This window comes from Mytilus galloprovincialis, chromosome 7 (assembly GCF_965363235.1).
Source record: "Mytilus galloprovincialis chromosome 7, xbMytGall1.hap1.1, whole genome shotgun sequence".
Classification (NCBI taxonomy): domain Eukaryota; kingdom Metazoa; phylum Mollusca; class Bivalvia; order Mytilida; family Mytilidae; genus Mytilus; species Mytilus galloprovincialis.
This window is the reverse complement of record NC_134844.1, coordinates 11,042,696-11,070,574: the sequence shown is the minus strand read 5'-3', so window position 1 is coordinate 11,070,574 and position 27,879 is coordinate 11,042,696. Positions and strand designations below refer to the sequence as shown.

Below are 27,879 nucleotides of genomic sequence, written 5' to 3'. Positions count from 1 at the left end.
CGAAAAATATTCATGGGACGGACGGACTGACTGACTGACGAACTGACAGAAGGACAGACAGAGGTAAAACAGTATACCCCCCTTTTTTTCAAAGCGGGGGTATAAAAAGATGTGGACATTGTATCAGATTGAGCTGTTTGTAACTTGTGTTCTATGTACTGGTTATCCTTCAGTGTTAAACTATTGTAGTTAAAACAAACATCAATTGTCTTTCCCAATCATGAGCATTTCATCAATAAATGGTTTTGAAAGCCTTATTACTTTTTACAGGAAAGATTGGTATATGACACTGAAAGTTAAGCAAACATCAATCAATCAATATTTGTGTTTTATCTGTGTTTATGTCATGTCAGTCAGCAGCATCATAACACAATACTAACCCTGAATAACCTGAGTCATGTAGCCAAAAATTAAACAGATATTATTCAGATCTTTATAGAAATTACCTAACATATGGTAGAACATACATAATGGAATAAACCACTGGCCCATTGAATCCTTGCAGCAATTCCATGTGATAGTATACAAATTAAGTAATGATCACAGTTAATGTTTCTATTAGTAAAAACTGTAAAACAAAGACACAACAAATACCTTGTAATTGATTTTATTCAAAATATATAAAAAAAAGCATGTATAACAATAAAATAAGTTATGAACACAGACTTAATATAAAACTAAACATTTAAGCAATATAAAATAATAAACTGTAAAACTAATGAGCATTGAATATAATATAACAAATTGATACAAAATACATAAAGTTCAACAATACCTAACAGATTTTATTACTAATCGCATGTCCTTCATGTCCAAAACATTGATAGAAATTTAAACAATTGGAGAACTGTATGTCCAGAAGACACAGATAATGCAAATAACTTTATACAAAGCATAACTCAAGGATGGTAAAAGTGACGAAACTGAAATTCAAACTAGATCTGTGCACTTTTACATAACATTTGGTTGAGGTTAAACTAAAGTTTTAGAACATAAACTAGTTTTGGAAGCATGTAAGGACAGACAAGGGTAAACTTAATGTCCCCTCTGCCTCCACCAGGGTATTAAAGATAAGAGTTCAAAAACACATTTAATTTGTCTCTGATTGTAAAAAGAATCGTTTTCTTTTATTTAAAGTTCAATGATGCAGATCAACATGTTATACTGTATGTTATGGTAGCAATGCCCTTACTATGATATGTTAATAAAAAATCTTTAATTTAAAGAGGTCAATATATATTTTCTTATTAGCTGCCTAAAATAATATCATTTACTATTTGTAATAAGCTTACATAACATAATTTCCTAAGCAACTTGATTTGTTCTGACTAAAATAAACCTTTATCCAGACAATAAAATGTATAAACCATACTAATACATCAACCTCTAACTTGTGTTAAAAGCATCTAATAAATATTCCTACTGGCAGTGGTTTCTAAGCCTTATAACTTACTGTAAATTCAGAAATTATTGCATGCATTTATTATTGCCATTTTTGAAGAATGGACAAAAATGTAAGACTTCTATTTATTGCGAGTTTAGGGAAATCTGCATACTTACGTAGGTATCAGATATTTGAACTTGAGTTCTTATTATTGAGATACCAACCTTGTCACATTTTTCGCAATAAAAATAAAACTAATAATTTCTGAATTTACAGTATTTGAAAGGAATAATGGACTGTTCCTCCTATTTGACATGGGTTTCATCATTCTATTCTGTAATGGTAGTAGATGTTGACATAGTAACATACTCAGCTGTTTGTATCTGTTGTTCTGTGTACAGGTAATCCTGGTGTGTCACACTGTAAGACTTACACATGTACATGGTCAGCACCGTAGCTAACAACCATCGATCGAGGGTCATTATAGGGAACACCCACAGGATCAGTATAAAACAGGTTGTCCCAGGGTGGGGCATGTGAGAGAGAAGTTCCTGGAACTGACGACTAAAGAATCTCTTGGGGGATCTGTATCCTTGTATGTGATTATACAGCTGAAAATAGAAGTGAAACAAAAATAAGTATTATAATAATTATGTTAACAGGAACAAGAGTTAACACCATTGTCTTGTCTGCTTTATAAATTTTGATAGAGATCGACAATTTTAGATCAACAGTTACTATAGGCTACATTACTTGTTCAATGATCCCTGCCTGTCAACTGATGCCTATCCTGAGGAAGATAACCATAAATTTCAATTGTCACACAGGATATTTAAATACCTGCCAGGTTATTAAATAACCAGGAATTCAGATATGAACCTTTTTTTTACCAGATTCTTCAGTCTTTAGATTGATTTCATAAGTGATTTTCAATGTACATTCATTTTTCGAGATTTTACAGGGCTTAATAAGCCAAGAATCTTTTCCTTCAAAAGTAGAAATACAGTTGCAGAACAATTTAAGCTGTCGAACAAAATCTGTATTTCATTGCACACTTTTAAAAAAGCTCTAATTTTTTTTTATCCTTATAAAAAAATCATGGATGTTACTCTTTTTTTTTGGTGAAACTGACTCCTATTTGAACTGATAAGCTTGATCCAATTCATATTGAACACACAAGTATAGTGAAAATCATAGGGATCCTACATTCTATATACTGGGCCCTTATAAAATCATCTGAGATAACTCCTGTTAAATGTAATATTTTGTTAAAAGCTTTTCAAAACATTCATTTGCAATAAAGGATTTTGTAATTTTAACATCTGTTAACACAAATACACACAAATTATCATCTAAAACTTAAAAGAAAATGATAAAAAGAAATTACTGTACTATTTTGACTGTTGTACCTAAATATCATGAATATGTTCTATTAAAAATTACATTTTTGTATTTTAAGAATGGACAGCCGCAGGTTCACACTAAGGCGAAACCATAAGTCCTGGACTCAGGAAAATCTGTCTGGACTCACCATTTTCAAAAAGAGTCCAAAGATGCATCAAGATTAAAATATTTTGTATAAACTGAAAAGTTTAAAAGTGATCTGAATGTGATTTCATTGCTCTATTAGGTCATTGGAGACTAAAATAATATATGATATTGCAATAAAATATCTTCTTCTAATTGTTGGACTCACCATGGCCAAAAATGACCAGTCCCTAGATTCGCCTTAAAATATCCTCAGTGAACCAATTTACTAACCTGCTTGATTCCAATTAGGAAGAACGGCTCTGTCAATGTATTCTCCAGAAACAGAATCATCCAACAAAATATTTGTACTAATGTGAAGAAAAGGGAGGTCAGAGGAGCATCTTCTGTGTTAATCAACCATAAACTAATGTCTGTTCTCTGCCAGAAATACATCAATGTCTGAAAAATACAACTAATGTTAACGATAGGACATTAAGACAGACATCTTCTGTGTTAATCAACCATAAACTTATGTCTGTTCTCTGCCAGAAATACATCATTGTCTGAAAAATATAACTAATGTAAATGATAGCACAGTGAGACAGACATCTTCTGTGTTAATCAACCATAAACTAATGTCTGTTCTCTGCCAGAAATACATCAATGTCTGAAAAATATAACTAATGTAAATGATAGCACAGTGAGACAGACATCTTCTGTGTTAATCAACCATAAACTAATGTCTGTTCTCTGCCAGAAATACATCAATGTCTGAAAAATATAACTAATGTAAATGATAGCACAGTGAGACAGACATCTTCTGTGTTAATCAACCATAAACTAATGTCTGTTCTCTGCCAGAAATACATCATTGTCTGAAAAATATAACTAATGTTAATGATAGAACAGTGAGACAGACATCTTCTGTGTTAATCAACCATAAACTTTTGTCTGTTCTCTGCCAGAAATACATCAATGTCTGAAAAATATAACTAATGTAAATGATAGCACAGTGAGACAGACATCTTCTGTGTTAATCAACCATAAACTAATGTCTGTTCTCTGCCAGAAATACATCATTGTCTGAAAAATATAACTAATGTAAATGATAGCACAGTAAGACAGACATCTTCTGTGTTAATCAACCATAAACTTATGTCTGTTCTCTGCCAGAAATACATCATTGTCTGAAAAATATAACTAATGTAAATGATAGCACAGTAAGACAGACATCTTCTGTGTTAATCAACCATAAACTTATGTCTGTTCTCTGCCAGAAATACATCATTGTCTGAAAAATATAACTAATGTAAATGATAGCACAGTGAGACAGACATCTTCTGTGTTAATCAACCATAAACTTATGTCTGTTCTCTGCCAGAAATACATCAATGTCTGAAAAATATAACTAATGTAAATGATAGCACAGTGAGACAGACATCTTCTGTGTTAATCAACCATAAACTTATGTCTGTTCTCTGCCAGAAATACATCATTGTCTGAAAAATACAACTAATGTTAACGATAGGACATTAAGACAGACATCTTCTGTGTTAATGGACCATAAACTTATGTCTGTTCTCTGCCAGAAATACATCAATGTCTGAAAAATATAACTAATGTTAATGATAGCACAGTGAGACAGACATCTTCTGTGTTAATCAACCATAAACTTTTGTCTGTTCTTTGCCAGAAATACATTAAAGTCTGAAAATACAACTAATGTAAACGATAGCACAGTAAGACATGCATCTTTAAAAGGTTTAGTTATTCATGGTCAATGTTCTCAATCTAAGGATTGCTTGTTTTTAAACATTTGAATCTTTAGTGTGTTCAATCCACTTCTAATCTTTTTATTATTCAGGGAAAGTCCCTGCACAGCTATCTAATTAAGTCTTGTTAGAGAAAAAAGAAAACCCTGATGTTTTGAAAACTAAATGGATGACATGAAACTAATATTAAATAATTTTGCTTAATAAATCCATAGCCTCCTTAGATTTATTTTCATGGTATTAAAAGCTTGTTTTTTGGTTGCTGTAAACATAAATTTATTCAATGGTATTGATGAGTATGAAGAAGACACACATTTGTAACTCTCTTAAGTTTCAATGGAGACAATCATCAAGATTATCATAATTACTTGAAGGAGCAAGACTCAGTTTGATATTATGTAAAATGTCCCATAAACATGTAGACATGATTATAAAATATGCACATAATACTCTTGTATTATTGGTTTCTAATAAATCTGTTTACATATCTTGTTTTAGGAGAAATGGAGTAATATGTGTGTTTGATGTTTTGTGTGAAGAGATAAACTCATGAGCAATAACTGTTTATAAAAGATTAAGAGGCAATACTGTTGCCATATGCATTTCATAAACTTTAGCCTGGTAAATATTGGTTAAAGACAAACCAGATGCTCTGCAGGGCACAACTTTATACGACTGCAGATGTTGAACTTTGAACAGTTTGGGCAAGTATGGACACAACATTCAAGCTTGATACAGCTCTGAATTTGGATGGTGTTCAAATTTTTGACATATTATAGGTTTCTGACACTAAACAAATGTCAAGATCTTACAAATCTATTACGCAATACTGTGCAATTAAAGATTTCTTCTTGAAACTTTTAAAAAATATGAAATTTGAGAAATTTTAAAGAAAAAAAATTGAACCCCTTAAAAAAGTTGGAACCCCCCCAAACTTTTTGACCCCCCCCCCTTAAAGCAATTATCCCAACCTCGATCCCAGCCTTACCATTGTAGTATATGGAACCTTGCAGTACAATTTCAGAGAGATCCATACACTTAAACACAAGTTATTGTCCATAAACTACAAAAATGCTTGTTTTCGGACCCCTTTTAGGTCCCTAATTCCTATACTGTTGACACCATAACCCCCAAAATGAATCCAAACCTTCTACTTGTGGTATTAAACATTGTGATACAATTTCAGAGTAATTGAAATACAATAATGAACTCATACACAAGTTAATATACTGAAAGTAGAAAAACGTTTGTTTTGGGTCCCTTTTGGGCCCCTAATTTCAACACGGTTGGGACCATCGTCACCAAATTTAATCCCAACCTTCCTTTTGAGGTAATGAAGCTTCTTTTTAAATTTCATAGAGATCCATTCACTTAAACTTAAGTTATTGTCTGGACACCAAATATGTCTTGGACGACACAGAAGATGACAACATCATACCATTATACGATCCAAAAAAAAATTTTGCATTCATTAAAAAATGTTTGCATATATGTGGCCTCAATTTTTTGTTCTGGATTTTAAGGAGTAGTTCTAAGATTTTATGTTCATACTTGAATTATAAGAAATGAGAATATTGTATATATTTTTTTTATATAGAGTTTCAAATATAAACATGACCATAATATCTTATAAACATTATTTATGATGTACAAACCTGGAGAGCTACACAAGTGGATATTGTATACAATGTTCTGTAGAGAGGTTTACACAAGGGCCATAACTCTTTCTTTATTGATTTTGATGTCATCACACTATGTTGTACCATGAACAGCAGTAAAAGACAAAAGTCTACCACTATCATAACTAGGTTTGATGAATCTAAAATTACAATATATGAATTTGTCTGAATAAAGATAACACTGTGGACAAAGCATTATTTGAAATTGCATATATAAACCTACAGTATGCAACGATAATCTGATGTTTCTTTGAAACAAGGAGTAGGTTCACCCTCACTTTAATTTTTATAATGTTATTGAAATCTCATTGGGTTTTTTATCTTAATCCCCCAAAATGTTTCTCTACTGTCCCTTTAAAAGCATCGCAACACAATTCTAAGAATAAACTGTAGAGCAAGGATGTCAAACATTATCATGCAACACTATATTATTGTTTGACAGTTTTAGACATAACAGTTTATTTTTATTAGAAGATACACAGAGTGGTGACTAAATTGTCACACATTTTTAGGGACTAAGAGAAATTTAAAGGTTTGATACACTTTTAGCCAACTGATAGGCATCTGCCATGTAACATTGTAAGATGACCACAATAAAAAAAAACTCATTAATACTGCCATGATCTTGATGCAAATACAGTAACCAAACAATAATATCCCTTTTTAGAAGGGCTATCACTCAATACAGGTATTATCCCCATATACACCTTATCGCTATTTATCTGCAACTACTGGAGATTACATACAAAAGTTCCTATAAGTTTTTTGCATCATAATAGAAATTTTCTGACGCCACAATGGAAAAGATATTGTTGTTTGATGTTAAAGGGGGTCTCATAATCTTACTGAGGGGTTCTGATCCCGTATCCTGCTTACTGTTTTGACATATTCCAGTATCCCGCTTACACTAATTTTCAAATTTCAATAAGGTTAGGTGCATAGGTTGGGGGTTTACAAACTTGTACAACCAATGCAATACTGTGTTGAAATGGACACCATAAGAACAACTCCTCAAAAAAAATATGGCATAACCATAAAAGAAGAGATGAGACAAGTTACATTGTACATATACAAATGTAGCTCAAATTACCAGCTTCTTCTTCTTCTTTATTCTTTCCTCCACTATCTGGAGTACCACTTTTGTAGTGTAGCACAGATAAGCAACTGTGTACATGTGTAGGGATATTTTACAGTGAATATGATCATAGCACAAACCAGTATAATTTCGCCTATAATCAATTGCATGTTCAAGATACTGGTATATAAAAGGATATCAACACAGCCTTGCATACCCACCACCAATTTACAACGTAACAGCAAGTGGTCTTATCCAATATGAGCCAAGTCTGTGATCCCAGCTGGGTGCTCAAGTAAAAAACTTGTGGCACTCCTACAAATTATGTAGCTTCAAAATAACTTCATACATAAATATAAACAATCTATTTGTCACTATTTCTATAAGACTCTGCCCAGGTAGTCTTTTTTAATGTACCTTTAATAACATATTCTTGATCAGGTTGTGTGGAAAGAAACCTGACAAGCTTGAAAGTTGTTCCTGCTAACAATGTAAAGGAGAATATACCAAACAGGAGAAACATAGCAGTCTGCAACATTTTGTTACAAATAAGCCTCCTACATCACCAATAATTTGTATTCTATATAACCTCATATTATCTTAAATTTTGAAAAACATACACCATAATCATTATTCAAGTAAATCTTGAATATTTTTTTGAATTAAATACCATTATCAAATATAAATATAAAGAAAATGTTTGTATTTTTTTTTTAAAACGTAAGCAAGTAGGACAAGGGCAGATAACTCCAAAATTTGCAGACGGACTTTGAACCTAAACTTTGCTGAAATAGTGCATATAAAATTATATTGCAAACTCGACTTTCAAAAAATGGCATCTAGACAGTTACCTTCTACGATGAAGAAACTCGTTGTAACAAAAATAAGTCAGAAATTCCGTGATGTTGTCAAAATTACGCAAGAAAGTTTGCCAAATCCTGGAGCTGGTGAAGTTCTTGTGAAAAACAGGTGTTTAATTTAAAACGTCTCTTCCCTATATTTTATTACAAAATCAAATTACAATGAAACTCTCTGAGATTTTCTATAATACAAGGAAGGCCAATAAACACCATTGGCAACTTACATGCAATAAAATTGCAACTTACATGCAATAAAATCAGTAAACTTCTCAAACTTTAGAGAAATTGTACAACATCTCAAATCAAAAAATGTGAAAGCATCAAACCAATACCTATTCCTCATGTTACTAGCTCTTTCCGGTGACACAGAGCTAAACCCAGGACCTAGAACACCTAAATGGCCCTGTGGTACATGTGAAAAAGCAGTCACTTGGAGCCAAAAAGCTATCTGTTGCGATACATGTAACATCTGGTACCATGCAAACTGCCAAGGCATGCCATCCCTAAACTACAAATGCTTGGATTCATCAAACATATCCTGGCATTGTATACAATGTGGAATGCCTAACTTTTCATCATCAATATTCGACCTATCATCACTCGAAACATCTAATTCATTTGACCCCCTACATGACCAATCAGTGGGAAACTTAAACTTACAACCTACTGCATCCTCAACACCGAAAAAACAGGTGAACAAGCGAACTCAATGTAAAAGAGAAACACCTCTGAAAATTTTAAACATCAATTTTCAGTCACTTAAAAATAAAAGACAAGAATTACAAGAAATTTTAATATCAACTAAACCTGACATCATCATAGGTACTGAAACCTGGCTCAATAAAGACATATTATCATCTGAATTTTTCCCAATGATAGACTATACTGTATATAGGAAAGACCGACCTCTAAGCGATAAAAATCTTAGCCATGGAGGTGTACTCATTGCAGTAACAACAAACTTACTATCTGAAGAAATAAGAGATCTACAAACAGACTCAGAATCTATTTGGGTGCAAATAAACATGACAAATGCCAGGAAGTTAATTGTTGGAAGTTATTATCGACCTCCATCTGATAATGGCACATCCATTGAACAGCTTAAAATCTCATTAGATCGCATAAACCAAAATACAAAATCTACAATCATTCTTGGTGGCGACTTTAATCTTGGGCACATAAACTGGGATATCCCATGCACCATCCCGAGTAAACCAGACATTAAGCTACATGAACAACTCCTAAACATTATAAATGAACATTCACTTGAGCAGATTGTAAAAAAGCCCACTAGGGGAGACAGAACACTTGATCTCATTCTCACCAACATACCAAGCATAGTCAACTGAACAAAGTGGAGACTATGCCTCCTATAGGAAATGCAGACCATGATATCGTCTATGCAGAATGTGCACTATCTCTCAAACGCAACAAGAAAATGCCAAGAAAAACTTACCAGTACAGAAAAGCTAACTGGGAAAACATCAAACTAGATGTGAACAAACTCACACAAGAAATCAAAAGTCATTACCATAGTTCATCTACTGATGAACTATGGAATACATTTACAGAAAGACTACTTCAATCAGTCAAGAAAAACATCCCCCAGAAAACAATCACAAACAAGAAAAAACTACCCTGGGTTGATAAAACATTAAAAATCATGATAAACAAAGTTAAAAGACTACATAAAAAGAGCAAAAACAGTCCAGAGCAAATGAAAAAATACAAATACTTAAAAAGAACATTACAAAAAGAAATGCGTAATGCCTACTGGAAATACATTGAAAAAATGATATTTGACCTGCCAGTAGATGAACCAGATGACAACATCAGAAAAAAACAACCTAAGAACTTGTTTACATACATAAAAAGTATGAAAAATGACAATACAGGCATTGCTGCACTTAGAAAAGATGGTAAACTTACTGACAATACATCTGACAAAACTAACATCTTAAATAGTCAGTTTCAAAAAGCATTTTCTGAAGAAACAACAAGTGAACCTATTCCGGATAAAGGGAAATCGAACTATCCAAAAATGAACAAGATCACCATCTCCAAGAAGGGTGTCATAAAATTACTGGACAAAATAAATCCTAATAAAGCAACTGGTCCAGATCAAATTTGCGGAACAGTACTTAAAGAACTTAGTAGCGACATTTCAACTGCAATCACCTACATCTTCCAAAAATCGCTTGATACAGGAAAAATCCCAAAAGATTGGAAACATGCAAATGTCTGTCCTGTTTTTAAAAAAGGTGATAAACACAACGCAATAAATTATAGACCCATATCTCTCACATGCATACTTTGTAAGATCATGGAACACATAATAGCCAGTAGTATGATGGACCATCTAGAAAATAACAATATTTTGTACGACCTTCAACACGGATTTCGAGCAAATAGATCATGCGAAACCCAACTAGTATCATTCATCCAAGAACTAGCAAAAAATAACAACAGTAACATCCAAACCGACATAATTGTGATGGACTTTGCCAAAGCCTTTGACAAAGTTCCTCACAAAAGACTTCTTTACAAACTGAAACATTATGGCATTGATGACAACACCTTAAAATGGATAGAAGATTTTCTCACATCTCGGACACAAACAGTGATTATTGATGGTGTTCAGTCAGACAAAATAAACGTAACATCTGGTGTTCCCCAAGGAACAGTTTTGGGTCCGATCCTTTTCCTTGTATACATAAATGACTTTAACGAATACATCAAACACAGTACCCTCAGATTATTTGCAGATGATAGCATAATTTATAAAACAATACAAAACAAAGAAGACACACAAAAACTGCAAGAAGATCTCACATCAGCTGCAAAATGGGAAAAGGACTGGCTCATGTCATTCCATCCAGACAAGTGCTCAGTCCTTCAGATAACAACTAAGAAAAATCCATTAAATTTTGACTATACTCTCCACCAACATGTACTTCAAAAAGAAACATCCACAAAATATCTGGGAATTACTATACAAACTGATCTAAAATGGAACAAACATGTAAACAATATCACAGCTGCAGCCACACAAAAGCTGAACTTTATTAAAAGGAATCTAAAAGTCAACTCAAAAACAGTCAAAGAAAAAGCATACATTGCACTTGTAAGACCAAAGCTAGAATACAGCAGCTGCGTCTGGGACCCGCACACCAAATCTCAAACACACCAACTTGAGATGGTCCAGCGCAGAGCAGCAAGGTACACCTGCAACAGATACCATAACACCAGCTCAGTCACTGAAATGCTACAAACTCTAAATTGGGCAACACTTGAGAAAAGGCGAATTAGAACCCGCATCATTTTCCTCTACAAAATTATACATCATCTTGTAGCCATATATCCGACAGACCTACTTACACAATCTGATACAAGAACACGTCAACATTCACATATTTACTCCTTCAGGCCCATACAAACCACTAAAGATTCATACAAGTACTCATTCTACCCTAGAACAATATTGCAATGGAACCTTCTCCCAGTAGCTGCAGTTCAATGTACTACTCTTGAAAGCTTCCGAGAACAGATTCCAATATCTGTTCTCAATAAACATCTAAACATTTAAATAAATTCCACAATGTATATAGTTTTAACCAAAATGTATAGTACAAAAACAGAAGAAAAAGAAGTTATGTTGAAATTTATATTTTTATTTTTGTATTATTCACTGTAAATAAAATTTATATCCCACGCACGCGCGGCATAGTAAAATCAGTGCCCGGCACGTTATCATCAGTATGTTGATGGAGTGCTGAATTATAAAGAAGAAGAAGAAGGCGCTACCTTAAATGCTAGTCCAAATAATAATGACATCTTGAAAGGTATGTCTGACACCCTGGAATCCTTCAAAAGTGGCATATCCACTCTAACACTTGAAGGATCCACAACAACTTATTAAACTACAAAGCCACTGTACATAATGTATATATGTTATTGTTAACGATTTTTCTTTGTCATATTATTTTTAACTTAAGTCCATATGTACATAACACACAAGTTTTGGGAAGTTTTACACTCCTACCTAGGAGTCTACTCCCGTATTCGGAAGAAGAAGAAGGCTATTGTAATTTTATTCTTTGACGCCTTACATCGTCCCAGGAAAGTGTAAAAGCAAAAATTTATAATAGCGTTTCAAGACGTTATAATTATTTGGACTTCCTTAAATGCCAGCTTTATACCAAGACTATGTTGAATATATTGATTGATTGTTCAACAAATTTGCTTAATGTCCAGTGGCAAATATTTCATGCATATTCAGACTGAATGTCCTACATATAGTTTTGTCTAAAAATTAAATAATAAGTTCAGATGGAAAATGTTTAGAGAAAGATCATTAAACTTCCACATATTCAAATAGCAGGATGGGATACTGTATTTTTTTTTAGCACTTTGACATGTCGCCAGAAGGTATCAAAGCAAAAATTTAAAATAGCCTTCCTAGACGTCATAATTATTTGTACTAATATTTTCTTAAAAACATAATTTAATTCCCAAATTGATGAGAGAAAAAAATACTCTGATTAAGCAGAGGATAAAAAAAAATTCTGAATTAAGAATTTCCCCTTATTTGAGGTAAATTATATTAATAAATGGGGATATTGACCATGTTTTGAGATCTTCCCAACCTGATAAACTATTATCTCATTGTCAATCATTTTTTTTTATGAAAGGATTGTTCATTTAGATTGCACAACTGTTAACAAAGTTAATCTTGATTATAAAAATAATAAGATTTGGAATGATTGCCAATGAGACAACTCCCCAACATAGACCAAATGGCATAGAAGTTAACAACTTTAATTTACTGTAGTGTATGGCCTTCAACAATGATCCAAACCCTCACCTCATAGTGATCTATAAAAGCTGCTATCAATTTCATTATTTCAGTGAAAATTTGAGTTCCAGGAACCTTATGTGTTCATGTTTTACATTTTTTATTTATAGATTTGTTGGAATAAATGCATCAGATATAAACTACACTGCAGGCAGATATGATACAACTGTGAAACCTCCCTTTGATTGCGGATTTGAGGTTTGTAAAGATAAAACTAAATTTGTGTTCACTGTTGTAATAAGCATATCTTTCTTTTGTTTTCTTTTCGAAAACTGTCATACATTTATGAGTTGTCATTTTAAGATTGACTGACTAAAAACTAGTGTTTGATACACCTAATTGCTACATCCATTCATTGTTAGGTCTAAAATTACACAATTTTTTCATTCAGTTCATGAGTTGAAACTATCTGGGACCCTGTTTAAACAATGCACCATTCATGATACTTTTTGATGAGACCTGTTTAAACCATCTAAACACTTCAAACAAAATACTTTTTTGAAAAAGTGGATCATTCTCCATCAAAGTTTCTTGAGATCTCTTTCTAAATTTTTTCCTCTCTCAGCTCTTTACTGATGACCTTTGTTTTGCTTAACTTTTGACCCAAACAGGTAGTTTTTTAAATGACTGTTTTTTCCCGATTGGACTAAATTGTGATAAGGTGTATTACAATGTATGCTATGAATTGAAGTCTATATGATTATTTTTGGGTTAACTTTAATGTACATGTATAATAATAACTTTTTAGATTGTCCTTCAATTTTCAGGCTGTACTGATGATTTTATTTTACTGCAATCCTTTATTTTGCAGGTTGTATGTGTTGACCATATTTAACTATACTCCTTGATTTTTCAAGCTGTAGGTGATGACTACATTTTACTATAATCTTTTATTTTCCAGGCTGCAGGTGATGACTACATTTTACTATAATCCTTTATTTTCCAGGGTGCATGTGATGACTGTATTTTACTATAATCCTGTTATTTTGCAGGCTGTAGGTGATTACTATAATCCTTTATTTTGCAGGCTGCAGGTGATGACTACATTTTACTATAAGCCTTTATTTTGCAGGCTGCATGTGATGACTGTATTTCACTATAATCCTTTATTTTCCAGGCTGTAGGTGATGACTGCATTTTACTATAATCCTGTTATTTTGCAGGCTGTAGGTGATTACTGTATTTTACTATAATCCTTTATTTTGCAGGCTGCAGGTGATGACTGTATTTCACTATAATCCTGTTATTTTGCAGGCTGTAGGTGATGACTGTATTTCACTATAATCCTGTTATTTTGCAGGCTGTAGGTGAAGTGGCAGCCATTGGACCTGGAGCTTCTCTCAGTATTGGCCAGCCAGTTACTTATTCACAATTTGGTGCTTTTAGTGAATACAAAGTAAAATGGTCATTTCAGTTTGAGTATTAATTAGATATAGGAAGATGTGGTATGAGTGCCAATGAGACAACTCTCCATCCAAATCACAATTTATAAAACTAAACCGTTATAGTTCAAGGTACGGTCTTCAACACGGAGCCTTGGCTCACACAGAAAAGCAAGCTATAAAGGGCCCATAAAAAAATTACTAGTGTAAAACCATTCAAATTGGAAAACCAAAGGTCTAATCTATATATAAAAAAGAAAAACACTTAGGAACCACATCAACAAACGACAACTATTGAACATCAGATGCATGCATTTACAACTACATGATTGCGAAATAAAATTAATTTGAAATTGTGTTTTAAAAAAAAATAATGCATTTGTAATACAGAACAAAATCATACTAAACTATTTTATTACCGAAGAAAATATGAAAGAAGCTTGTTTAGATTTGTAGATACTAATTTGCTGAAAATATTTTGCTGTTGTGAATGTAAGATTTGAATGTACCACTCTTTTTTTCTAGGAAGTCTAATGAGCAATTATTTGTTAAAGTTAGGGAAAGTGATAAATCTAAATTTTTCTACTGTCAAAATCTTTTGGCAAATTTTTTTGAATTAAAGTAGTATTCATTTTGTTTAATACTCATTTTTCAGAATATCTCGGAGAGAAATTTGCTCAAATTACCAAGAGTATCAGCTGATTATCTCCCTTTACAAGTTAGTGGAGCCACTGCTGCCATTGCTTTAGATAAGGTAAACTAAATTTCAACTACTGCTGCAAAAACACTTCAAAGAAGCCGGGAGGACTTATATAAATTTAGGGCTGTCAGTATGTCAGTGAGATTTGTTTCCAAATGCGAACTCAAATACTGTAAGTTCAGAAATAATTGCCTGTACTTACAATTTCAGGAAAATATTTTTATTTAAGAATGTAAGGTCTTAATATTTCGTGACTCATTCTGTCGTATTATTTGTATCAATAAAATTCTCTCAATAATTTATGAATTTACAGTAATTCATGTTTCACTTACAAGATTAAACTAGAGGCTCTAAAGAGCCTGTGTCGCTCACCATGGTATATGTGAATATTAAACAAAAGAAGCAGATAGATTCATGACAAAATTGTGTTTTGGTGATGGTGATGTGTTTGTACATCTTACTTTACTGCACATTCTTGCTGCTTACAATTATCTCTATCTATAATGAACTTGGCCCAGTAGTTTCAGTGGAAAATGTTAGTAAAAATTTACAAATTTTATGAAAATTGTTAAAAATTGACTATAAAGGACAATAACTCCTTAGGGGGTCAATTGACCATTTCAGTCATGTTGACTTATTTGTAAATCTTACTTTTCTGAACATTATTGCTGTTTACAGGTTATCTCTATCTATAATAGTATTCAAGATAATAACCAAAAACAGCAAAATGTCCTTAAACTTACCAATTTAGGAGCAGCAACCCAACAACGGGTTGCCCGATTCATCTGAAAATTTAAGGGCAGATAGATCTTGACCTGATAAACAATTTTACCCATGTCAGATTTGCTCTAAATGCTTTGGGTTTTGAGTTATAAGCCAAAAACTGCATTTTACCCCTATGTTCTATTTTTAGCCATGGCGGCCATCTTGGTTGAATGGCTGGGTCACCAGACACATTTTTTAAACTAAATACCCCAGAAATGATTGTGGCCAAGTTTTAATTAATTTAATCCAGTAGTTTCAGAGGATAAGATTTTTTGTAAAAGATTACTAAGATTTACCAAAAATGGTTAAAAATTGACTATAAAGGGCAATAACTCCTAAAGGGGTCAACTGACCATTTCGGTCATGTTGACTTATTTGTAAATCTTACTTTGCTGAACATTATTGCTGTTTACAGTTTATCTCTATCTATAATAATATTCAAGACAATAACCCAAAACAGTAAAATTTCCATAAAATTACCAATTCAGGGGCAGCAACCCAACAACGGGTTGTCTGATATGTCTGAAAATTTAAGGGCAAGTAGATGTTGACCTGATGAACAATTTTACTCATGTTAGATTTGCTCTAAATGCTTTGGTTTTTGAGTTATAAGCCAAAAACTGCATTTTACCCCTATGTTCAATTTTTAGCCATGGCGGCCATCTTGGTTGGTTGACCGAGTCACCGGACACATTTTTTAAACTAGATACCCTAATGATAATTGTGGCCAAGTTTGGAATAATTTGGCCAAGTGGTTTCAGAGGAGAAGATTTTTGTAAAAGATTACTAAGATTTACCAAAAATGGTTAAAAATTGACTATAAAGGGCAATAACTCCTAAAGGGGTCAACTGACCATTTTGGTCATGTTGACTTATTTGTAAATCTTACTTTGCTGAACATTATTGCTGTTTACAGTTTATCTCTATCTATAATAATATTCAAGATAATAAACCACAACAGCAAAAATTCCCTAAAATTACCAATTCAGGGGCAGCAACCCAACAACGGGTTGTCGGATTCATCTGAAAATTTGAGGGCAGAAAGATCTTGACCTGATAAACAATTTTACCCTATGTCAGATTTGCTCTAAATGCTTTGGTTTTTGAGTTATAAGCCAAAAACTGCATTTTACCCCTATGTTCTATTTTTAGCCATGGCGGCCATCTTGGTTGGTTGGCAGGGTCACACCACACATTTTTTAAACTAGATACCCCAATGATGATTGTGGCCAAGTTTGGTTCAATTTGGCCCAGTAGTTTCAGAGGAGAAGATTTTTGTAAAAGTTAACGACGACAGACGACGACGGATGACGGACGCCAAGTGATGGGAAAAGCTCACTTGGCCCTTCGGGCCAGGTGAGCTAAAAAGCAAGATACAAATATAAAACTTGAATAGGCACAGAGAAATCTGCTCCTCAAATATAATATGGATTTAGAGTGCTGAATCAAATACTTCATATGGGATATCAGCATTACATGGGTAAAAGGTCAAATATAATGAGCAAAATATCCCAATTGATTTTAGGTTGTTTAAGGTCAATGTCAAATGTACCAAAAATAGAGCAAAATTTTAGGAAAACAGTTTTTTCAGAGTGTTAAATCAAATACTGATTTTGGGACTGCAGCCTTACTTTGATAAACCGTCACATTGGATAACATGAAGATTAATATTTCCCTAATAAGTTTGAAGTCACATGATCCAAGTTCAACTTTATAAAGCCAGATTGTATCAGTCAATATTACTGTTTTAGTGTTTAAAATCGTAACAGAAAAGAATCCTAGCTTTGTAAGTAAACAGAAAACAAAACTATGCCATCAAGTCACTAAAGCTTGTCCCAATCATACGGGTGATGTGGGGTATGCGAGTGGAGCTAACTTAACTTTTGTTTAATCAGTCATAATAATTGATTATCTCCCCTTGGCAATTACTGTTAACATCATATCAATGATATTGAAGCGTCACCTTTTAAATGGAGAAGAGGAAACTAGTGTGATATATTGTTGACATTGTTCTGCACAGTGACATAAACTGTACAAGATACCAAAGTTAAAACAGTAACTGATTAATAATTATTAGTGGGGTGGGTTTCTTGGGCTTAGACACACAACAAATTTTAATGTATTACAGAGTATATAAATAAATGAATCCACGCATATATATATATTGCTGGTTAGATGAGACCTTTTTTTTTTGTGATCTCATAAAGAAAAATACATCATTCTATGGAGGATTAAGGCATATCAGAAATCAACAATTAAACATTCCATTTGAATTAATCAACTTAATATAGGTTAAATTGCATTCTTTTGTTAGCACTAAATGAAATTTTTTTTTTCTTGAATTCCAGTATGGAGAGTTAAAAGCTGGAGAAACAGTTCTTGTAACAGGTATTAAAGAACTCTTAGTTTAGAAATTACTGTGTGGGTATTAAAGTTCTGTAAAATTGAAATCAGAAATTTTAGACTATTTATCACGATGCATGTCATTATTGTAATACTTACCCAGTATAATTATTCAAATTAATAAAAGCAATTATTTTTAAATTGCCATTTCATGATACAAGTTACTACACTAAATCCATTTACTGATGCCTCTGAATGTTAATCAAATAACAATCAATCATATAAACCATATTTTCCATCAAGAAAATTCAGATTAAAGATGGTAACATCGAAAATGCTGAAACGGAGAATTTGTGAGAATTCTCTTATTTCATTCCTATTGATAGTTACCAAATATTGTTTCTTTAATCTGATTCCCTTTGAGTAATATCAGGAGTATTTAGAATAACTATAATGTTTTACTTGCAACTTTAACTTCTGTATAAATTTTACTTACATTAGAAGTATCAGAAAGGAGCAATGTCAACATGATATTGAAAAGGATGTAAAAATGGTAATGTATATTTTTTTTCAGCTGCTGCAGGGGGCACTGGACAGTTTGCTGTGAGTAGTTTTGTACAATAACATTTTACTCGTGTTTTTGTGGGAAAATGATTTGGGATGCATTCAGAGTCAAAACTTTAAAATACAGAAACTGAAAGCTTGACACAATTGTGAACAAAAACAAACAAATTCAACTAAAATATTTTTATAAGAAATATAATTGTATTGTTTGATGTTATACATGAACATAAACAAAAAATGTTTAAAAACTCAGTGAAAGCAACCATCTTTTACTAACGATGTTTACTCCACGATTTTATTGGAAAAAAAGTTCCATGATTTTATTTTTTAAAAAAGTAAGATTTTAATTGGCTTTATAAGAAAATATCGGGTTTTTCTTAGATTGAGATTAGCCTTTTTCATGGAATAAAAAGTGATTAAAAAAATGTGTGAAATATACAGTAGAATCAGATAGTTACAATTTAATCAGCTAGAGAAAAATAAGGATATTGACTTATCCCAGAGGCTCATCCCTACCACTCAATACCTATTAAGTTTCCCATCTAAGGCTGATAATAGAAAAGCTATATTAAATTTTCAATGGAATTCAATATATAATTGCATGTAAATATTGTGCAGGACTGATTGTGATTGTTACCAGAGTTATCTCCCTTGTAGGTACAATGGGCCAAGAGAGCTGGATGTCATGTCATTGGAACATGTTCTACAGATGATAAAGTACAATTTTTAAAGGTAAGAACTGAGTGATCTCCCTTTGTAGGTACAATAGGCCGAGAGCTGGATGTCATGTCATTAGAACATGCTCTATAGGTGATAAAGAACAATTTTTAAAGGTAAGAGCCGAGTTATCTCCCTTTGGAGGTTCAATTGGCCAAGAGAGCTGGGTGTCATGTCATAGGTACATGTTTAACAGATGATAAAGTACAATTTTTAAAGGTAAGAACTGAGTGATCTCCCTTTATAGGTACAATAGGCCGAGAGCTGGATGTCATGTCATTGGAACATGCTCTATAGATGATAAAGACCAATTTTTAAAGGTAAGAGCTGAGTTATCTCCCTTTGTAGGTTCAATGGGCCAAGAGAGCTGGGTGTCATGTCATAGGTACATGTTCTACAGATGATCAAGTTCAATTTTTAAAGGTAAGAACCGAGTGATCCCCATTTGTAGGTGCAATGGGCCAAGAGAGCTGGTGTCATGTCATAGGAACATGTTCTACAGATGATAAAGTACATTTTTAAAGGTATGAGTGATCAATAACAAATACTTACAGGAAAACAATATTTCATAAAACTTTTGCATGGAATTTTGGTTTCATCTTAATTCATCTGTCTTTGTATAATATTTTAACATTAAGGTTATGTTAATTAAGATTATCATATTATATTACCCCTTTTACAGAAACTGTGCCATTTTGAACAGTTCTAGTAATGTATCATTGACATGATTATTAATGTCAATAAACTAAATGAAAGATGAATTTTCAAATTTCTGGTAAATAAGAAAATGCATCAGTTACACTTTTGTTAAGTTTGTCTAGGTGATTCATCAGACTGAGTAATGCTTGAAAATATGTCTCTTGGGAATGAAAAATACCTGGAAAATAGTCTTGTTAGTGCTGTTATGATTACTCTTTTCCAATTTTTATGATAAATTTTGTTTTTTGTTTCAGAAAATTGGTTGTGATCGACCTGTCAACTATAAAAAGGAAAATCTAAAAACAGTGCTGAAAACAGAATATAAGGTAGAGAAAATATTTTCTGATTCTGCATATATTGATGTTATATAATTATAAACTCAAGAGTACAAAAATAAAGGTATTAAAAAAAAGATTCTTTTACTAGATAATAGAAATGCTTGTCAAATTAGATGTTTTGTTCAAGTTTAACTTCAAAGTATAATTGCATCCCTCTCACAATTAAAGACTAATAAAACAGCTGCATGGACACTAACTGTCGATTTCTCTCAAATATTTCAATTGTTTTGGAAACATCTGCAGAAAAACATTTTTAATTCTCTTATTTTTATAGTGTCCTTGAAGTTCAACATATATTTTCTTGATATAGATGAAGTCAAATCTGAAAAAAGGAATTATTCCCCTTGGTGGATGATTATATTATTTTCACTTCACATCAATGGAATAGCTTTACACTGCAGTGAAAGTATTAATGACATTGAAGAAAGTAATTTGGTAACTGAATGGAAATTTAGCTTTTGTAACTAAACAAGCCTGTAGCAGGATTATAGTTTTCAATGTTCTATTTTAGGCGTTTCAATATCACATTTCTATTTTAGGCGTTCAATATCACATTTCTATTTTTAGAATGGAGTAGATGTTGTGTACGAGTCAATAGGAGGAGAAATGTTTGAAACTTGTTTAAATGGGTAAAGATTCACCATATTTTCACTTTAAGTATGCTTAGTTTGCCACTGCATGAGATGAACTTTTACTTTGCTAAGGATTAGTTTATTGTCCTCTATTGATACCAAATTATGAAAAGAAAGTGAATCTGTTAAAAGTTACAATTTTATAACAATGTTAAAAGAGAATATACCAAATAAAATATCAAGTGTGTAGAATCAAGACGCTGCAGTGTTTTTACCTCCAAATTGAAGAGTTCAACAGAGCTCCAGATAAGAATTCACAAATTGGGGTTTTTACCCACCATTTTCTTATGTAATTGGGTGATTAAGTTTTTTAATTGCATTATTAATTCCAGTTCACCCCTCAAGTTAATATCACATTGGGTTTTTCACCACCAAGCTCCTTAATGTATTGGGTTTTTTCATCAACACAATATTGAATATTTAGGCAATATCAACCCTAGATGTTTTTCCATCTTAAATATGTTTCTTTCTTTGTATACGTGCTAGCTATTTTATTTGGTTTATTCACTGAAGAGCAATTGTAGGTTTAATTTGTGTCCAGTTTCAAACCTTCTGCTAGTTTTGTATTTTCTCACAACTTATATAAACTGTAAAAAATGGATATGTTTTCACAGGCACTCGTCTCAGATTTTACCTTTATATAAAAAATTCTGAGACGAGTGCCTGTGTGTGTATTCACTCATTAACCGTAAAATGAAGAAAAAAAAATAGTAAATCAACTCTAACTATACTTGGATGTTTTTGTTTTATTCAATTTACATAAATCTGGGTTAAGTGATCCCTTATTAAAGCTTATGGTTTCCGATGCTTTCCAACTACATTTCATGATTTGGCCTTTCACTTTTTCCAACTGAGTTTGTTTTTGACGAAACCCCGTGTTTATTAGCAATGTTCTCGTTAAGTTACGCAAACACGGCCGTGCGTTAGATGGACGCTTCCTAAAATCACTGGCTGAGTCTTGTTATCATCATAACTTTCCCTCAGCTATATTCAAAAGAAGCTGAAAACATGCTTCTATTCAATATTTTTACCGGACATTCACTTTCATTTTAATTCAATGTATGTTATGATAAATCCCGAGCAATTCGAAAAAAATATGTCAACTTGACACGCGCTAATTGGATAAAAACCGAGAAGATCGAAATGTTTTCAAAAACATGTGTACCTTATGGCAATGGAAAATTCCAGCAGGGACCCATTTCAGCTACTTGATGCAGGGATCTATTTTTAAAACAAAAGGACATTTCCAATTATAAATTTTATACAAATAGATTTACGCGACGACTGTAAACAGATAAGGGTAAATAACGCAAACGGTAGCCAATAAAAGGGTTGAGAACTCATGGTTTTGGCATATAATTGGGTTTTCCTTTGAACTAATTGGGTTATTGAACCCTGCAATGGGCAATTGCATTGGGTTTTTTATCATTTGTATTGCGTGATCACGCAATTACGCAGCTTATCTGGAGCTCTGGTTCAATGAATATTGTATTGATTAACACATATGTGACAAGAACCAGTTGAGAAGATGCCTATAACTTGTCGTATGTGCTACCGCAGCTTATGTTAATTTCACTTCAAATGTATATCACAAGATGTTAAGTGTTGCCCTTCTCCTTACATCTAAATACAATTCAAGTTTGAATTTAAGTGGCTTCTCTTTTGCAGTTCTCTAGTCTAGTCCCTTTATTTAAGAATTGAATGCTTCTTTTTGTAACTTCATTGGGGTGTAAAAGCGTTGACCGAAGTACATTTTGTATGAAGCTCAGAAGCGCTTCATTCTAAAAATGTGTACACGGTCAACGCTTTTACAACCCTATGAAGTTACAAAAAGAAGCATTCAATACTTATAATTACATTTTTAGCAAGGATCACTTTATTGAGGGACCTTGTGTTATCATGAATGATATGCTTTATTGTGTAATGCAATTGCTTAAGGAATAACATGTGATGTGCAGATAGCCAATCAGAATAACGTATTATAATGAAATATACATCTAATATATTTATTATTATGTTATATGCAAGTGGGTGCATCATCTGTGTCTCTTGGATAAATTCTCCATTTATTTCATTATACAATTGACAGATATAGTTGAGATATATTACAATTTGATTATTGTAAAAGCATTGTTAATTGAAAAGGAACATCAAAGCCCAAAAAAATCTTTGGAGGGAATGTATAGAAAAGCCAAACCCTGAGACTCATTTAAAATAATGCCATCGTTTGTTTTATTTTCATAGATTAAAGACCAAAGGTAGATTGTTAGTAATAGGTTATATAACAGATTATGAATCTGACCAGGGATTTAAACCTACCAGAACTTTAGCAACAATACCAATCAGGGTAAGGTTATATGCTATTCTTACTGCGCCTTAGTATAATATCTGCAATTATATAATGGTTTCTATTTTAAAGTTCAGAAGATATGCATTGATATGGGGACGAAGTCCCCAATAACAGTAGAAAAATCAATAAATAAAAAAAAAAAAAATACTAATGAAGTCAAAATTGTTCAATTCTTTTGATGTCATGTTTTGAATTCCCGCATCTGCGAAGAAATCTACAATGTACTTCCTTTTTCCGGTCTAGTTTGAATGAAACTTTGAGTAAAATATATATTTATCAGTTTAGTATAAAATAGGAAGGATCGCAATACCAATTTCATTTTTGATAATTCCTTGATATGAAAAAACGTTACCTGATGATAGCGTTTCTTTGTTTACATTGCATATGACATCATAACTTAAATAACGTCACAACTAAAATCCCTAACAACAGAACCAAAATAGGAAACGTTACAGTATTTCTGTTTCTTTTTTTTAAACAAATATTTAAGTTACAAAAAATAATTCATACAGACTTCATCCCCATTTACAGGTAATGCCTGCCTCATATTATTTGATTAAGATAATAGTCAGCACTGAATATGAAAATTTATCCGACACATGATTTCTGGTGATATTCTACCCCTTCCCAATTTTTCATTGCCTGGAATTGTTTGTTGGATGTTTTAGAAGTGAACTTGTACATGTGATCGAACATTTAATCTTCCTTCCTCTCCAGTTTTTTGGGTCCCTGATCATTTAAACAAATGCTATTACTATCAAAATTAAGATTTAAAACAAAAGTATCTACAAAAATGGAGGTCAAGTTCAATAATGACGATTTTGACTTTTACCGTTCAGGAGGTCCTTGTAATATTGATAAATGCCAGAACACAAATAAATGTTAAAGAATCCGGTTTACTGTCATTTTGACAGCTCTTATTTTGTTTGAGGACTGCCCTCAATGCAGTTATAACATCTAAACTGTCACAACCTTTGGAAATTTAAAATTGTGCCAGTTCGCATCGAAAATAACTATTTTCATTTGGCATATCTTTGTAATCTTTGCGCCGTGTTTGGAAATTTTAAAATTGTATCAGCGTCAGTGGTGTTCGCTTAAATTGTATAAATTTCGAGATTTAGAAAAAGTTTCTCAGTTTGAATATTTTTACATGATTCATTTGACATCGTGCTATTATTGAAGAAGGATATCAGTTATCCGAAATATCTAATATTTGTTCATTTTATAGTTATTTAATGGTGATGTTGTACCCTTTGTGACTTGTTATATATTATATTTTGTAGTGTACAGAATCATATTACATGATCCATCACCCTGTAAGATTGATCGTTGACTATTTATTCAGTCATTTTATATATATATAACACCTAATTGTTTGACCAATTTTATTATCTATGTTTCTAATATGATAATATTTTTGTACACCCTATCACTTAAATTTTAGAGCCATGATATAATTTTTGTCGAGCCTTCGACTTTAGTCGAAAAAGCGAGACTAAGCGATCCTACATTCCATCCTCGGTGTCTGTGGCAGCATCCACAAAAATTCACTCTGTGGTTAAAGTTTTTGAAATTTTAAAACCTTTCTTTGACTATCCTGAATTTGTACCACACTTAGAAAGAAGCTTGTTTATGATCATAAAATGGTATCCAAAAGTAAATTTTGTAAAAATAAAATTCCATTTTTTCCGTATTTTACCTATAAATGGACTTAGTTTTTTCTGATATATATATAAACGAGTCTAAATTGAAAACTACGAAAAAGCCGCAATTTTTATACGTGTGCATGTAAAACAAATTTCGTTGTAGAAGGGTCTAAAAACAGCACAAACAACATTTTCCAAAAGACCAAAAAAGTGAAAAAGTATATTTAAACAAAACGCATTTGACTAACAGGTCGAACAACTGATGTTCTTTAACCCTGCTGACTGCCATTGGCGATTGCCAAATAAAATTGATCACAAGATGTAACAAAATGGATCTTAATATAAATTTAATACTAAACAGAAAAAAAATTTGACTTGTGGCCACGATGTTATGCCACAAACATACGGTGTCAATATTTTTTTAGTACACCAGATCCGCATTTTGACAATAAATGTCTCTTCAGTGATGTTAGGGATCGAAACGGTATTTGGAAGGCCATATAAAAAGTACCCTCATTTTTAGATAGACTCTTGAATTTTAAGAGTCAATATAGGTTGAACGGATCATACATGCACTTATTTATCTTAATGGATTCTCAAGGGAAAATATTTATGAAGAAAAGGAGATATTTTCTAATTTAATAAGATATTTCCATTATCATCCATTATTTTGTATTGACAAATTTGCGAGATTGATTCAATATTGCAAGTAAGTGCTTTAAATAAGCTAACCTTATTTTGACTGTTTTATTTTAGTTACTGACCAAGTCAGCAAGTATTAGAGGATTCTTCTTAAACCACTTTGTCAGGGACTGGGTACCATACGTTTCCAAAATGGCTGACATGATCGACAAAAAAGAATTACAAAGTTTTATAGATATGGGAGAGAACTCTCCAAAGGGACCCTTTATTGGCATAGATAAAATAGTGGATGCTGTCGAGGTAAGAATGCAAATACTTTTACAAATGTTGATAGAATAATTGATGCTGTTTTAGGTTGAAAGGAAATTCTTTTACAAACATTGATAAATTAAGGCAACAGTAGTATACCACTGTTAAAAAGTCATAAATCAATTGAGGGAAAACAAATATGGGTTACGAAGTAAAACCAAGGAAAACAAAGGAACAAGAGTTACACTGAAGTGCAACAAAAACAAATGTCAGTACTATTCATAGTAGTGAACTATGATTAATTAGTAGATGATTATGTTTTAAACAAGAAAAGGGTTTTTAGGCAGTTAAGTTGCCTTATGCGAGCACCCTAGATTTATGTTCTACCCATTAAATACTGAAATACGTTCCATTGTTATTATCTAGCTGGATATTATGTTATTTTAACTAATTGAACAGTTTTTTCATACTGTTTATTCTGGATTACAAAAAATATGACCAGAAAAACCTTAAATGATCGTCCAACCACCCAAAAGTTTTGAAGTTGCACATAGGAAGTAGAGCACATTAGGAATCCTTATGTAGGGTATTATTTCCTAAGCTGTTGGCTAAGATGTCAAAGAACAAATGTATGAAATATTTAATGACTGAAAATTTCTAAAGACAAGTAGTTTAGATTTCCCAAATAGCAAAAGTCTTAGGAATATTGTTTGTCATCAATACGTAGTCAACTACGTCAGTAGTCTATCAAACTAAGTTCAGCTGTTCATGTTGTTGGCGGCAATTTCAAATTAGAAGACCAAATCTTCGTATCTTTTTAATTTGGAGGCAGGGGATCAAATAAGGGGTGGTCAGAGGTCCACGACCTTCAACTTTTTCAGTCGGACTTCCTACACCCATTCCAATTGAAAGAAAACATCAAAATAAAAATGAAGTTTGCAAACCTTTTTACCAAAGTCTCAAAATAAACGATCTCAAAACTTATTTTCATCATTATTATTCATGACAGCAATGTTCATTTTGTTCAACCACTAGCTTTATACAGAAAATCGAAGACAAATAATGTGTAAATTCGAGTAAATTATATCTGACTGACAAAATCAACATTGAAAATAAAATAATATTTCGGTTGTTTGAATATTTTGATTTTTATTTATTCTTTTCTTTTTCAGTATTTGTATTCTCAAAAGAGCATAGGAAAAATAGTAGTTGAATTGAATAAACCTGCAACCAGTAAATTATGACAAAAGGACCAGTGAAGAAATAAGTGGCAACAAGCACAAATCCTTAGGGATACAGATACATTATATAATCAGAGAACTTAGAGAGACTATAGACGTGTTATGTGTCAGAGAATATCCAAGTTAGAACTAATTGAGTGAGGTGATTCTCATTCAATGATGACTCATAAATATATCATAATGATTAAAGCTGATTTATATTTGATCAACAATGGATTCTTATGATCACATTACTTTTCATTCACAGTGAAAAGGTAATACATGTATTGTTAGACTACCTAATTATGAACTAATTTATATAAAAAATGAATTAAAATTGTCATAAGACTATGGCAGGCCGTTATTTGTTGATACAAATTTTCTTTCTTCTTTGGATAAAATCAATTTGCTTTTGGATTTAAGATTTCATAGTTATAGAATGTTGGTTTTTACATCCATATTTTATGAAAGCATTACTGTAGTTTAACACCTAATTGTTTGACCAATTTTATTATCTATGTTTCTAATATGATAATA

General features: G+C 32.3%; 2 protein-coding genes across 2 annotated transcripts; one reads left to right on the top strand and one right to left on the bottom strand.

Moving 5' to 3' along the window:
* Nucleotides 1–591: 591 nt before the first annotated feature.
* On the bottom strand, nucleotides 592–7,951 carry LOC143082293 (nurim-like). The gene is made up of 4 exons (XM_076257915.1): nucleotides 7,798–7,951; nucleotides 6,282–6,445; nucleotides 3,146–3,313; nucleotides 592–1,995 (listed from the first exon to the last, which is right to left on the bottom strand). Exons 1-4 carry the CDS (start codon nucleotides 7,916–7,918, stop codon nucleotides 1,714–1,716), a joined length of 735 nt encoding a protein of 244 aa, XP_076114030.1. The 5' UTR covers nucleotides 7,919–7,951; the 3' UTR covers nucleotides 592–1,713.
* Nucleotides 7,952–8,120: 169 nt separating this feature from the next.
* LOC143082292 (prostaglandin reductase-3-like) lies at nucleotides 8,121–27,679 on the top strand. Its single transcript, XM_076257914.1, has 12 exons — nucleotides 8,121–8,349; nucleotides 13,206–13,293; nucleotides 14,396–14,491; nucleotides 15,133–15,231; nucleotides 18,291–18,330; nucleotides 18,860–18,888; nucleotides 19,507–19,581; nucleotides 20,520–20,591; nucleotides 21,171–21,232; nucleotides 23,480–23,582; nucleotides 25,988–26,173; nucleotides 27,295–27,679. Exons 1-12 carry the CDS (start codon nucleotides 8,213–8,215, stop codon nucleotides 27,364–27,366), a joined length of 1,059 nt encoding a protein of 352 aa, XP_076114029.1. The 5' UTR covers nucleotides 8,121–8,212; the 3' UTR covers nucleotides 27,367–27,679.
* Nucleotides 27,680–27,879: the final 200 nt, after the last annotated feature.

Excerpts from the sequence above, each read along its gene's own strand:
- LOC143082293 (XM_076257915.1), bottom strand. The coding sequence starts at position 7,918 with ATGTTGCAGACTGCTATGTTTCTCCTGTTTGGTATATTCTCCTTTACA. Across the intron at positions 6,446-7,797 it reads TCAAGAATATGTTATTAAAG|ATTCATCAAACCTAGTTATG; the intron begins GTACATTAAAAA and ends TTGTAATTTTAG. Across the intron at positions 1,996-3,145 it reads TCCTAATTGGAATCAAGCAG|CTGTATAATCACATACAAGG; the intron begins GTTAGTAAATTG and ends TTCTATTTTCAG.
- LOC143082292 (XM_076257914.1), top strand. The coding sequence starts at position 8,213 with ATGGCATCTAGACAGTTACCTTCTACGATGAAGAAACTCGTTGTAACA. Across the intron at positions 18,331-18,859 it reads AGAAACAGTTCTTGTAACAG|CTGCTGCAGGGGGCACTGGA; the intron begins GTATTAAAGAAC and ends ATTTTTTTTCAG. Across the intron at positions 20,592-21,170 it reads TGCTGAAAACAGAATATAAG|AATGGAGTAGATGTTGTGTA; the intron begins GTAGAGAAAATA and ends TTCTATTTTTAG.